Below are 15,000 nucleotides of genomic sequence, written 5' to 3' on the forward strand. Positions count from 1 at the left end.
CATCGGAATCTGGGGATGTACTGTATGGTGATTAACACAATATAATAAAATAAAATTTAAAAAAAAAATCCTAAAAAAAAAAAAAAAGAAAAGAAATATCCCTTCATAATGGTATGAAGATAGAAATCAATAACAATAGGAAAATGGAAAAGTCCATAATTATGTGGAATTAATACACTCCTAAATAACCAGTGGATCAAAGAAATCAAAAGACAAATTAAAAAATATCTTGAAACAAATGAAAATGGAAACTCAGCATACTAAAACTTATGGAATGCAGTTCTAAAAAGGAAGTTTATAGTGATAAATGACTACATGAAGAAAAAAAGGAAGCTCTCAAATATACAACCTAACTTTATATCTTAAGGAACTAGAACTAGAAAAGAATAAGCCCAATGTTAGCAGAAGGAAGGAGAGAGCAATGATCAGAGTAGAAATAAATGAAATAGAGAGAAAAAGGGGGATAGAAAAGATCAATGAAACTAAGATCTGTTTTTTTTTGAAAAGATTATGAAAATGGACAAACCTTTAGCTCGACTAAGAAAAAGAGAAGACTCAAGTAAATAAAAGGAAATGAAATGAAAGATGAGGCATTACAATGGATACTGCAGAAGTTCAAAGAATCATAAGACACTACTACAAAAAACTATATGCTAACAAATTGGATAACCTAGCAGAAATGGATAAATTCCTAGAAACATACAATCTACCAAGACTGAATAATAAAGAAACTGAAAATATGAACAGACTAAGTTTTAGGAAGACTGAATTAACAATCAAAAACCTGTCAGCAGGGGCGCCTGGGTGGTGCAGTCTTTAAGCGTCTGCCTTCGGCTCAGGGCGTGATCCCAGCGTTCTGGGATGGAGCCCCACATCAGGCTCCTCCGCTAAGAGCCTGCTTCTTCCTCTCTCACTCCCCCTGCTTGTGTTCCCTCTCTCACTGGCTGTCTCTCTCTCTGTCAAATAAATAAATAAAATCTTAAAAAACAAAACAAAACAAACAAACCTCCCAGCAAAGGAAAGTTTAGGACCAGATGGTTTCACTGGTGAATTCTATCAAACAGTAACACCATCCTTTCTTGAACTCTTCAAAAAAACTGAAGAGGAGGCTACACTCCCCAACTCATTTTGTCAGGCCAGGATTACTCTGACATGAAATCCAGAAAAGGACACTATAAGAAAAGAAAACTGCAAGCCAATATTCTTGATGAATATAGATGCAAAAATTCTCAACAATATATTAGCAACTTAATTCAACAGCATGTTAAAAGAATTATATACCATGATCAAATATGATTTATCCTTAGAATTCAAAGTTGGTTCAACATACACAAATAAATAACTGTGATTCACTACACCAATAGAAAGATAAAAATCACATGATTATCTTAATAGATGCAGAAAGAACACTTGATAAAATTAATCATCCCTTCAAAGTAAAAACTCACAAAAATTTGAATATAGAAGGAATGTTCCTCAACATAAGTAAGGTCATATATGACAAGCCCACAGCTAACATCATACCCAATGATGAAAGGCTGAAAGTTTTCCTCTAAAATCAGGAATAAGACAAGTGTCCCCACTTTTACCATGCCTATTCAACATAAGCTGATATCCTAGCTGGAGCAATTAGTCAAAAAAATGAAATGAATGACCTCCAAATCAGAAAGAAAGAAATAAAATTGTTTGCAGAAGATACGATCTTATATATGGAAAAGTCTAAAGGCTTCATTAAAAACTGTTGGAACCAATACAAATATTCAATAAAGTTGCAGGTCATATAAACGACATATAAAAATCAGTTTCATTTTTATACACTAACAATAAACTACCTGAAAAAATAAGAAAACAATCCCATTAACAATGCATAAAAATACTTAGGAATACATTTAGCCAAGGAAATAAAATATCTGTACATTTAGATTTTTTATTTTTATTTATTTATTTGAGAGAGAGAGAGAGAGAATGAGTGGGGGGAGGAGCAGAGGAAGAGGAACAAGCAGACTCTGAACACAGTGTGGAGCCCAACGCAGGGCTTGATCCCACAACACTGAGATCATAACCTGAGCCCAAATCAAGAGTTTGACACTTAACCGACTAGCCACCCAGACACCCCAAAATATCTGTACATTTAAAATTATAAGATATCAATGAAAGAAATTGAAGAAGACACAAATGTTGGGGTTAATGTAGAGTACGAAATCATTCATAATACCTGGCTTGCCAAAATGTAACATGGAAGACACTGGGGGTGAGGGAAGTTTTCAGAGAAAGGCATAGGCCTTTGGAATGCTGAGGTCTGTGTGACCACTCTGCCCTAGGAATGCCATGGGGAGTTGCCTTCCCTGAATCTTTCTTAGCCCAAACAGCCCCACTGCGATCTAAGAAATATATGCATTGTCCCCTAGGCTATGTTTAGCAGAACACATAGAACACGCTGATTAGCATATTGTATCTTTCCCATAATCAAGACTCTCTTAGCTCCAGTAAGACCCCTTTTCATGCATCAATTGCTTGAGAAACAGAGTAATAAAGATTTATGATTACCGTGAAGCACCAATAAAGGCGAGAGCAAAGAGTGAAGGGTACTCATCTCTGAGCATTGGTCCCCCTTGCCTTCGCCTCTCTTTCACAGCAAAGTCTGGAGTAATCTTTCATTAGTCCATACAGGGAGTGCTGGCCATTCCCAGCACAAAAATAAATAGAAAGACATCCTGTGTTCATGAATTGGAGGAATTATTATTTTTTTAATGTCCATACTACCCAAAGTCATAAATTCAATTCAATCTCTATCAAAATTCCAATGGCATTTTTAAGGAAATAGAAAAAAATCCTAAAATTCATAAAGGAACCACAAAAAGACTCCAAATAGCCAAAATAATTCTGAGAAAGAAGAGCAAAGCTGAAAGCAGCAGACTTCCTGATTTCAAACTAAATTACAAAGCTATGGCAAAAAAACAATATGGTACTGCCATAAAAACAGACATATGGACCAATGAAACTGAAGAAAGAACCCAGAAACTAACCCTCACATATAGAGTGAACTGATATTTGATAAGAAAGTCAAGAATACTCAATAGGGAATGGGTAGTCTCTTCCATAAATGGTGATGGGAAAAATGGACAATCACATTCAAAAGAATGAAATTAGAGCCCTACCTATACCACTCACAAAATTTAATTTGAAATGAATTATAGATTTTAAAATAAGCCTAACAACATAAAAATACTAAGAGAAAAAATAGGAAAAATCCTCCTGGAATTGGTCCTCCAGACAATTTTTTTTGCAATCAAAAGCACAAGCAACAAAAGCAAAAATAAACAAGCTGAGACTATATCAAACTAAAAAGCTTTCTTCACAGCAAAAGAAACAATGAGCAAAATGAAAAGGTAACCTATGGAATGTGAGAAAATATTTGTAAATCATTTATCTGATAAGGGGTTAATATCCATAATATAAAAAGAACTCATATAACTCAACAGCAAAAAACCACACAATCCAATTAAAATATGTGCAGAGGACTGGACCACCAGTTTTCCAAAGAAGATATACAAATGGCCAATAAGTGCTTGAAAACATTCTCAACATCACTAGTCATCAAGGAAATGTAAATCAAAGTCACAATGAGATATCAGCTCACAAAAGCGTTGGTGGAGTTATAAAGAAAAGGGAATCCTTTTGCACTGACAATAGGAGTAATAACTGGTACAACCACAATGGAACACACTACGGAGGTTCCTCAAAAAATTAAAAATAGAACTACTGGCACTTGGGTGGCCCAGTCAGTTAAGCATCTGCCTTCAGTTCAGGTCATGATCCCAGAGTCCCGGGATCTAGCCCCGCATCTGGCTCCCTGCTCAGCAAGGAGTCTGCTTCTCCTTCTGCCCCTCATCCCACTTGCCTGCTCTCTCTCTCAAATAAATAAATAAATAAACTCTTAAAAAAAGAAAAAGAACTACCATATGATCCAACAGCCCCACTGCTGGGTATATACTCAAAGAAATGTAGTTAGGGTCACAGTGTCCAGTGCAGCATTACTCACAATAAGCAATATATAATAAAAGTGGATAAAAAGAGAGAGTATATGTATATACACAATGGAATATTATTCAGCCATAAGAAAAAAAAAAGGAAATCTTGCCATTTGTGACAATATTGATGAAGGCATTACGTTAAGTGAAATAAATTAGATAAAGACAAATACTAGATTGTATCACTTACATGTGGAATTTTTAAAAGCTGAACTCATAGACCCCAGAGAGTAGAATGCTGTTTGCCAAGAGTTGGGGGAGGGGGAAATGGAGAGATGTTATTTAAAGAGTACACATTTCCACTTACAAGATGAATAAGTTTTGGGAAGCCTGGGTGGCTCAGTCAGTTAAGCATCTGCCTTCTGCTCAGGTCATGATCCCAGGATCCTGGGATGGAGCCTGGGTTTCTGGGGGTCAGAATCCATGCTCAGTGGGGAGCCTGCTTCTCTTTCTCTGCCTCTGCCCCTCCCCCCAGTTGCTCTCATTCTTGCTTTCTCTGAAATAAATAAAATCTTAAAAAAATAAAGTAAGTTCTAGGGATTTAATGTACAGCATGGTGACTATAGTTAACAATACTGTATTATACATGTGAAAATTGCCGAGACAGTAGATCTTAAATATTCTCACCACGAATACAAAAAGTATAATTATGTGAGGTGATGGAGGTTAACTAACCTTATTGTGGTAATCATTTTGCAAAATATAAATGTATCAAATCATCATGTGGTACTCCTTAAACTTACACAATGATATATAGAATTCTATCTCAATAAAACTGGAAAAAATGAAAGAAAAAAAAGAAAAACAATTCAGGAAAAGTAATTTACACCCTAGAATTCTATACCCTCATAAACCATATATAACATATTAGGGCAAAATAAGGAGGATTTTGGTCTTGTCAAATCTCAAAAAAAAAAAAAAACAAAAAACAAAAAAACCCTTGTATATACATTTTCCCAGGAAGCTACATGAAATTGTACTCTAAAAGTACAAAACAAGAAAGGATGGAAAAAAGAAAGGATAGGAAAGGAAAGGAGTAAAAAAAATACACAGTATTCAGGAAACCTAGAATCTAATACAGGACAAAATCAAGGGAATTCTCAGGATGAGGAGGAAAAGAAAATTTTAGTTACAAAGAGCGATTAGTTGAGAATAGAACAGAAGGATGGAAGGGTCCAAGAAGGACACCAGCATGGCAGGAAAAACAACCACCTACTTGATTATCTGATAATCTGATTATCGATTATTGGATGTAATGATGTATTACTTGATGTAATAATGACTGTATTACACTGGCAAAGGATTTGGGGGTGAAATAGTGATAGTTCATAGGAAACTGAGAAAATGATGAAGACAGTAATTATGAACTCCAGGAGAAACAAAGAGATCAAAAGAAAACATAATCACCATACCCTATATAGATTAGCTGTTAATAAAATTATAAGCTTTTTATTTAATAGAAAATTTGAAGAAAATGTGTGTGGGGGTATAAATCTGTTACAACTTCATATTTTATTTTAGATAGTCAATATAATCAATAATAAACTAATTAATTTTTAAAAATTATTTATTTATTTTACAGAGAAAGAGACAGCCAGTGAGAGAGGGAGCACAAGCAGGGGGAGTGGAAGAGGAAGAATCAGGCTCCCAGCAGAGCAGGGAGCCCGATGCGGGGCTTGATTCCAGGACCCTGGGATCACGTCCTGAGCCAAAGGCAGATGCTTAATGACTGAGCCACCCAGGTGCCCCTAAATTAATAAATTTTTAAGATGCAATATTTTATTTAGAAATATGAGGGGAACATCAGGGGCTCCTGGGTGGTTTAGTCCTTTAGTGTCGGACTCTTGATTTCAGCTCAGGTCTTGACCTCAAGGTCATTAGTTCAAGCCCTGCCTTGGGCTCTACATTGTGTGTGGAGCCTACCAAAAAAAAATAAATAAATAATAAGGTGAACATCAGGAGAATCAGCTAAAAAGAACTGACAATGATTATATCTCTGGGAGCAGCAATTGTCATTGGGATGTCGAGTGGGACAAGAAACTGCTAATTTTCATCATGAGCCTTAAAAATCTATGTACATCTATCTGTTTAATAAACATAAAAATTGTTTTGAAAGAGGTATATTCATCATATAGCTTAATTTTCATTATAAGATACATTTTAAAAGTGATATAATCATATGTTTCAGTGTCTTTTAGATGATTTCATTATCAGTATGCCCTGGCATGCTTAGTCATAATCCTACATCTTCAGGTCACCCTAAATTCACTCCTAATGCATTATTTTAATATACTCTTGCAAGTAGATAAAAGCAAAGATAAGTGATTTGATTAAGTCTCTACACATAGCAAGTTTTCTCAAAAAGCTGTTTAATTTCTTCTTTTGCATTTAGGAATTTATGGCAAAAGTTATAGGTTGGAAAATAAAATCTACCACAGAAGTATAAAATTATTCATGCAAATTATAACAACATCCATAAAATTTACATGCAAGGTGATCTGTTAGATGGTTATTCAAATGTGGCGAAGTAAAGTTGAGAGTAAAACCAAACATCTGGGGCCAGAATGTAGGTTAATCAGGAGGGTTATAGATGTGCATGTCAATGGGTCATCATGCTCTTGAGGAATTCTGAGTTTGAAAATACTAACTTTTCTCCCAAGAGTTACTCCTGGTTGAAGTGAATGTCCGAAATCAGTAATTGATTTTTATCTTGATTATCTATGTTAAAATTGTAGATTTACCCACTTAACATTCATAAGGGTTCTTTGCCATTGCAGGGTTGCCCCCCAAGCGGTGGTGGGCGGGTGGGAATCAACAAAGTGCTTGTGATAGTTAATCTCATGTGTCAACTTCCCTGGCTCTTGGGGTGCCCAGATATTTGGTCCAACATTCTAGGTGTGTGTGTGAGGATGTTTTCAGATGTGATTACCATTTGAATGGGTAGAGGACTAAAGCAAATTGTCCTCCTGAATTCCACAAAGGACCTGATTAGAAAAAGGCATGGTAAGTGAGAAACCTCTCTCTGTGCATGACTGTCTCCCTGCTGAGATACCAGTCTTCTTCTGCCTTAATGCTCAGACTCAGATTGAAATTTACACCATCAGCTCCCCTAGTTCTTAGGCCTTCCAATGCAGGCCAGAACTCTACCATTGTCTCTCTTAGGTCTCCAGTTTGTCAACTGCAGATCCTGGGACTTCTCAGCCTCTCTGACTATGTAAGTTAATTCCCTATGATCTTTCTGTCTCTCTTTCTGTATATTTATATATACACATATATGTATAACTTTCTGTATATATATGTATGTATATATATACTTTATATATGTATATATGTATATATGTGTATACATATATATGTATACTATATATATATGTATACATATATATACATATATATGTATACATATACACACTCACGTACATACTGTTGGTTCTGTTTATCTGAAGAACCCAGACTAATACAGTGCTTTTCTGGAGGAAAGTTGAGAATTCAGTTAAACTGCTATTTCTAAATATTCAAATATTCAGTCAAGCAAACTGGAGTCATAGATGGTTAATTTCTGTCTTAGTTTATTTAGTCTTTTGGCTTGAATGTAACAGGAATCAACTAATGCTAATTTAGGACAAAAATAATTGAAAAAAGAAAAGGTTGGGAGGAATTCATTTTAAGAAATCGTAAGTAAGGGTAGAAATGCTTCTGCAGTCATGAAGGTGCTGGAGCAAGATGTGGGATTCCATTTCATATTCCCATCTCTGCTTGTCTCAGGACATTTGTTTTATTTACTTTTCTCTCTGCAGAAAAACTATCACAGCTACTCTGTTCACGTGGTGGTAAGCATACCATAATGCCACAGGTTTTACTTCTTCATTCACTAGATCAGCCAATGTAAGGATGAAACTCTTGAAACTAACTCTAGATTTCTAAGGGAGGAATTTGGTCATATTTGAGTCAGGGACTCCCTTGTGGTCCAAGTATCCGCAAATAGGAGCATGGAGTTATGCTGTATAGATATGGCTGCCATCTCCCGTACCTGTGACTATGTGGATGGGGACTGAGAATGGCAAGAGTTCCTGAATTCCTGAATTCAGGTTATTTCTGAACTCACTTTTTCTTTCAATAATTATATTAAGACCCTCTATGTGTCCAGCCCTGGGGAGGACATGACTCTGAACAAGATGTTTCTTGCCCTCACCAACCTCTCTATCTAGTTAGGTGTACTGGGACAGGTGTATTGGATGGCGAGGATTGGATTTTATGTAACTAAATTGTCAATGTAATACAATGCAACAAGTGATATTATGCAGACAAAAAAGGTGTTATGGTAGCAAAGGAGAAGTATCTCATTCAGACTGGGAAGTAAATGGTCTTCCTGTGAAAAATGACATCTATACTAAGACTACAAAGGAGCATAAGTGTTAGCTTGGCCAAATAGATGAAAGTGAGATATAACAGAAATGACTCCAATGTTTATGGAGACACAAAGATAATGTTGATGGATCCAAAACAAAGTAATATTGAATGCTGATGGGTATCTTAGTTTGGATTTCCCAAAAATCAGATCCTAAGGTGAGACAAAATTAGTCCTTTGTGTTGGCAGCGTTCTTAAAGAGTTTCTTCCAACAAGGATGGCCAACAGCAGATTTGCATATCAGGATTTGCATCCTCCCAGTGTAGCCCAGCAGAAAAACAGCACCTTTTCCTCGGTGGTTCCACTAGAACAGGAAAAAGGTCCAGGGTTGACTCTAATGGGAACAATTTGGGCCATTGAACAAATCACTGTAGACAAACACCTAGAATATTCTGGTCAGGGATTGGGGACAGTCACATTTGTATCGCATGACCAAATAGTGGGGTGAGGAGGAGTAATTCTTTAAAAGATATCACAGCGTTATTACCTGAAAAGAGAATGGATGGTAAGCAGGCAAAATCCACAGATGTCTACTAAAATTTTGGGTGATATTCCTTTAATATTTACTTTATACTTGGAGATGTGATGTATTATACAGACTTAGCAACAAAGAACTTCTTTTTTTTTTTTTTAATAGAGTTGATCCCATGACTCTCTTCTATCAGAGTAGTCCCTTGGACATAAAGGATGATTTCAAAGAGTAAAAACTTAAATCATCCACACTTTGGTTTTCAGTACACCATAAAATTTACACATAAAGAGAATAGTGATTCTTAACTCATAATGGTCCACAGATGGCTTTTTTACAGACATTTTTAGTATCTGATGAATTCAATAGACCCACTCCTTAGAACATATTTTTTGTACATACAAACTTCTTTTGAGAGACTGACCGTCTACATGAAGCCCAAGTTAAACCCCTGATGTAGATTGACTGAATGTTTTCAAAGCCCTTGGCTCCTTTGCAAGTAAACAGATAGTCCTTTTCATAGTTATAACATAGGAATGCCATTTAGATGAATTTGTTGATTTTTATTTTTAAACTGCTCAAATTATAAAGATATACAAATCCGAAACACTATTTTCATACTGCATTCTTGTTCAATTCAGTGTCATAATCTTAAATCAAGGCAGATAAACTGTATTCAATTTCTGGTGATGATACAAGGGCAAAAAATTAAGTCTTTCTGAAGCTTTTGAATATTGTTTACTCCCATAATAAAGAAGGCAGCTTGCTGCCTAATAAGATGTGGCCTGGGAGGTTGCTTTATCAATTTGTCGATCCCTTGGAGGAAAAAACACATTTTAAAAACAAATCCAAGAGTAAGACATACATGAATGCAATCCCTTTACACTGAGAGCACATTTCTGTACTGTGCCAAATAAAGTAAGAATTTTTGTATAGAAATTTATTCTTCTACCTTGCCATCCTTAAATAATATGATGTTCAAGAATTATGTATATGTCTGTAGGAAGCACTTTAGGGCTTTTTTAGCCTTTTCTATAAACAGTGTTATTTGTAAAACAACCGTAAATTTGTGAAAATGGTAACATGATAAATTTGTAGGTTTGTCATAAAACACAATAAAGTACAGGATATGAACAACTGTTTTTCAAGATGAGTATGTACCATATATTGCATGGAACAGACTCTTACTAAAAAAAAAAAAGTGGCTTATTTGAAATACAAATTTAACTGGGCATCCTATTTTAATTTTTGAAATCTGGCAACTCTATAAACCTGCAAATGATATTGTTTTTATTTACTTGTAAATAAACCATTGATTTTGTATATTAAAGTAGTTTTGGTAATGGCATCTCATTTTATTGTCAGATATATGTTTTCGGCTAAATGGACTATTAAGAGTATATACAATTATATTTTCACTGAAGTTGTAATAGAATACTTCAAACTTTTTTTCCATAAGCAGTGTCCACTCACATCCCTTTTCACTCCTGAAGAACTTTATGGAGAAAGCCAGACTGAGGTAAATGTTTCTTTATTTCAGATTGGTTTCAGATCAATTCTTTTAGTATTTAAAGAAATGTTATTAAAAGTTGCATATTTTCTGCGTTTAAAGTAACTTGCATATGTGATTCTTAAATGATTTGTCTTTGAAAGCAGAAACTTTTCAAAATGAACCATTATGTAGAGATGAAATCAATGAGTCTAGAAAATGAACAATTCATTTTTAAGTAAATGAGAAATTATTTTGTGCTGTTACTTATACATTTTCACATTTATAGTTAAATAGTAATTTGTGATACACAGGGTATTAGTTGTGAATTGTGGTTTTCAATATCACAGACACATTTGTTGCTGTGGTTTTGCAATATCATTCCCTGATGCTTTTCTCAATTGTGGTTTTCATAATCATTGTTTGATAGTCATGTAGCTGTGGTTTGGGGCTGCTATATCCATTTGGACAGAGATAATTGCTTATAGGTTTTGGTGTCTTTTAATTTTATAACCTTAGTGAGTTAAACTAGAAAAAGAAAAATTGAACTTTAAATATCGTCAACATTCTCATTAAAAATGATAAGAAAACACAAATTGTAACAGTATTCCTTAGTTTAATTCATTTACAGTGACTATAATTAATATATATATTTATAAATTTATATAAACTATATCTATTTCTAATAACGCGTTCTGGTTATTTTATCAATCTTGCCTTGAATTCCCTGACTTTTGCTCCTTTTAGCTTTTAAACGGAATATTTAGCTGAGATTTATTTGTTTCTCTTTTGCTTTGCATATTTAACCATTTCAAATGCCAAAAGAAACACTAACTGTTATGATATTTTAATTCCAATGGGCATTCCTTTTGGCTGATACAAAAAGTCAGCCAGTTCTGTAAAAAGATCTTTAAAAACCATAATGTATAATACATCCAATTCTAAGCACACCAATTTAATTGTAATGAATTGAAAATTAAGGAGGCCAAAATCTGTAGTTCTCTGTCTGCTTATTCATTCCACAACACAAACACACATAACCCTGCTTTTCATGGTACTTACGGCTTTAATTTGTTGGTTCTTCAGGGGAGGGACTTTGTCATTTAGTGCATTTTCCACTGCAAAGGACCATGTATTCTTACAACCTCATATGGTAATAGTACTAATGGTAATGTAATAAAATTCACAATTGGTCTTCAGCTCTGTATTAAGATTCTCTCAGCCATACCTTTCACAGGGCAACTCTTTACACCTTCCAGAAGATGTCCTGATGGGGTTATAAATGACACTGATTAGGGTGCCTCCTGCACGCTGAGCAGCCTGCATTATGCTCAATCAGCCCAGGCTCTCTGCTGACCCCCAGACCCTTTCAGAGTATCAGTTTGGTGGGGCTCATAGGAATGGCTAGTCAACCAAACAAAGGGGGGCACAATTTTAGATCAGAATGGATGATCTCACAACCTGGGGGGAAGAGTCAGCAGTATCTGGGGGATAATGTCAACTGCAGCGGAGTTTATTAGTAAATACTGATTACATAAAGCAGCCAGTTCCAGTGCCACTTGGATAGAAGCTTCTTCCAGCCCACCCGGGAGGATATATTTAATACTCTGTATATATGAAACTATGAGAAACTAAGCTAGCCTCATGCAGCTTAACTTGGCCAAATAATAACTATGCAAATCACTTCAAAATTTGTTCTTCTTTTGGCTTGCAGTTTCCGACATACTACACACACAATAATTGAATAAGAATGAAACAAAACTTTAAAAGCTAAAGAACCATGAAATAGTTATTGGGTCTTACCTGCTTGGGAAATTATGGCAAGATCAAATCTTTTATTAGTCGCTGGCTGCTTCCCTGTGGCAGAAGAACTAAAAAGAATTAAAGGTCATGGGATGGGGTGGGACTTCAGAACTTCCACAGACTTCCTCAAAAACTTAGTATTCTGATTAGAGACGGTTCATTTCCCACCTAGGGCTAATCACCTAGCTAATGATCCTCCTTTTTGATATGAGGAAAAATATCTGCCTGTTTCCAAATTCGGAATTTTTACAATCTACAATGAAAACTCTAGATGAGAAAGAGCACTTTGAGGACGCCGCTCAGCATCCCATCCGTACGGGCTAAGTGGGGGATGGTCCATGGCCGCAGCGGTCTCCTGGGAACCTTGACAGCAATGAAATGGTCTCCAGAGAGCCCGGGCAGATGAGAGGGCTTAACTGGCCCCAAGACACACAGTTGGCATTTGTGATCAGCTGCCTCTCGCCGAGGATTTTGCCAGGGGCCTAACCTTCCTGCCAAGAAGCTGGAAGGGCGGGGGTGGAGGCTAGGGGAGGGGGCGGCATAACTGGAAGCACAAAGTTTACCAAGAGACTGGGATTTCTTTGTGCCCCGCTGGACGGGCGAAGCGTGGGGAGAGTTGGGGTCCATCAGAGGGGGCTGTGGGAAGAAGTTGCTTGGAGGGGTGCTCTGGCAGATGCCCAGAGCTGACGCGGTGACAACTGCAGAAGGTGGCCCCCCTCCAAAGCCTCCCCACGCCTCTCACCCCCCGTAACCCCCCACCGCGCTCCCGTGCACCCCACCCGACCAAGGCCGGGGCCCTCTTTTGCATCCGGACTGGCTTTGGATGCAGCCAATCCTCCTTTCGCTGATGGAATAGTCTCCCCTCCCCGCAGCCCCGGCGCGCCCCTCCCTCCCGCGCCTTGCCGCCTCCCGCGGCAGAGAGCGAGCTGCGCGGCCCGGAGCGGCGGCGGCGGCGGCGGCGGCGGCGGCGGCGCTCGAGTCTCTGCCCCGCACGCCGGGGAGAGGGGAGAGCGAGCGCGCTCCTCCTCCCGCGCCTACCGCCCCCTCTCTTCCCCTCTCCCCTCTGCTCGCTCTCCCTTCCCTCCCTCCTTCTCTTCCTTCTTTTCTTGTTCCCCCTTTCCCCTTTTCTCTCTCCTCGTCCATTCGTTTGTAAATTCTGTTCTCCCCCCTCCATCGCTCTCCCACTCTCCCCCTCCCCTCCCCACTGTCACACTCTCTCTGCCCTCCTCTGTCTTCTCATTTGCCTGCTCATCTCCAAACGTGGCTCTGCGGCTCCCGGAGGAGCCCAGCGCCCGGATCCCGCGCGTCCAGAGCACCTGGAGTCCGGCCCGCGGCGGCCTGAGCCTGGCCAGAGGCGGCGGCGGGAGCGGCGGGAGCCGAGGGAGCGGCAGCCCCGACCGCGGCCACCGCAGGAGCCCCAGTGGCAGCGGCCGCCGCCGAGATGTCCCGGCGAAAGCAGAGCAAACCCCGGCAGATCAAACGTAAGTTTGCACGCTGGGCCGGCAGTTGCTGGGATTATTTCTGGGGAGGGGGGCGCGCGGGGCGGGAAAGGGAGGGAGGCTCGGGGAAATCCGCTCCCCGTGCCCCGGATTTGTCAAACTTTGCCTGAGCAGCGGAGGGACAACTAGTCAGTCACAGACAGACAGACGGCCCGAGCGCCGGGCAAGAAAGACGCTGCGACGAACAGCCTACTCTTGCTCGCGCGAGTCTTCGCGCTCCTGGGTTTCTTTTTAATTCCGACCCCCGCGCCCAGTTAGTCCCGCTCGCGTTATCGTCCAGCGTGCCTGGGCAGCCCCACTCATTTAGGAAATTCTTCTTATTGTGGTTGTTGTCACTGTTGTTGCAGTTGATGTAGTGCTACTCTTGGGGACCACACTTTTAGCAAGCAGAATGAGAACTTAGTTCTCCGAAAAGCTGGCTGGACCTCGGGGCGAGGGAGGCACCGTCCCTGGGCGGTGGAAAATCAGTGTCTGGGTCCCGGTCCAGGGCGGTGCCAGAGCCAACGCCAAACCCGAAGCGAAACAAAAAGTAGGTGTAAAAGTTTGCGCCTCTGCAGCTGGCGGCCGTCCGCCTCCGCCCCGAGGGCACTGGGCTGGCTGCGGGCAGGGCAGGGCTGGGCCGGGGGCGCCGGGCCCGTCCGGTTCGCGTGGTCGGGACGCTCAGCCGAGCGGGGATTCGGTTTACCTCCCGCCCCGGAGGCGCGCGGAGTCCTCGCTGGGAGGGGCCGCCCGTCACTTCCCACCGCGGAAGCTGTGAGTTCAAGGCAGCCCGTGCGCCGCAGAGAGCGTGACCCGGAGCCCCACTGCGGCCGAGGGTCGGGGTGGCGCTTAGGGGACGCCGTGGGGTCGGAGGTAGCTGCCCGAAACACACACACTGGCAGCATTCAACTCGGTCAACTTTTCTTGTCTTGGGGGAAATTCCTCCATGGTGTTTTGTCGCCCTGCGACACGTCTTCAACGCTTTGGCCGAAAAGGAGACACAGCCTTATTAGTTTATTTATTTATTTTTGCTAGGCTTATGGTGTATCCATTTCTTCGTGTTATTTAAAGTCTGGCAACTAGTTTCAAACTGATGGTAGTGTAATTTTAGGATAAGGCTTTAATAGTATCCCCTCCCCCTTAATTATTAATCATAACTCACCCCACCCCCAAATGTTGAAAATTCAGTTTGGTGTAGTTTAAAAATAAATCTTACCAATCAACTTATTCAGCGTGAAATGGGGTCCAGGTTGCAAGCAGTTTGCTACAGTTAAGTCTTTCGATCTTTATACACATGTACAAACCTTGCCTTTCAGACATGA

The 15,000-nt window shown here is 39.6% G+C and overlaps 1 protein-coding gene and 1 long non-coding RNA gene across 3 annotated transcripts in view; one reads left to right on the top strand and one right to left on the bottom strand.

Annotated features, from left to right (window-relative positions):
- Nucleotides 1-7,507: 7,507 nt before the first annotated feature.
- LOC117803787 lies at nucleotides 7,508-12,970 on the bottom strand. The gene is made up of 3 exons (XR_004627873.1): nucleotides 12,201-12,970; nucleotides 11,460-11,664; nucleotides 7,508-8,743 (listed from the first exon to the last, which is right to left on the bottom strand). It is a non-coding gene; the product is annotated as an uncharacterized LOC117803787 (long non-coding RNA).
- Nucleotides 12,971-13,112: 142 nt separating this feature from the next.
- The window catches only part of ZFPM2 (zinc finger protein, FOG family member 2), a 464,759-nt gene continuing 462,871 nt past the window's right edge, over nucleotides 13,113-15,000 (top strand). For both annotated transcript variants that reach the window (XM_034668468.1, XM_034668469.1), the window contains exon 1: nucleotides 13,113-13,681. In XM_034668468.1, coding sequence (XP_034524359.1) covers nucleotides 13,642-13,681 — 40 coding nt within the window. In that variant the 5' untranslated portion in view covers nucleotides 13,113-13,641. The remainder of the gene's footprint in view (nucleotides 13,682-15,000) is intronic.

This window comes from Ailuropoda melanoleuca, chromosome 9 (genome assembly GCF_002007445.2).
Source record: "Ailuropoda melanoleuca isolate Jingjing chromosome 9, ASM200744v2, whole genome shotgun sequence".
NCBI lineage: Eukaryota > Metazoa > Chordata > Mammalia > Carnivora > Ursidae > Ailuropoda > Ailuropoda melanoleuca.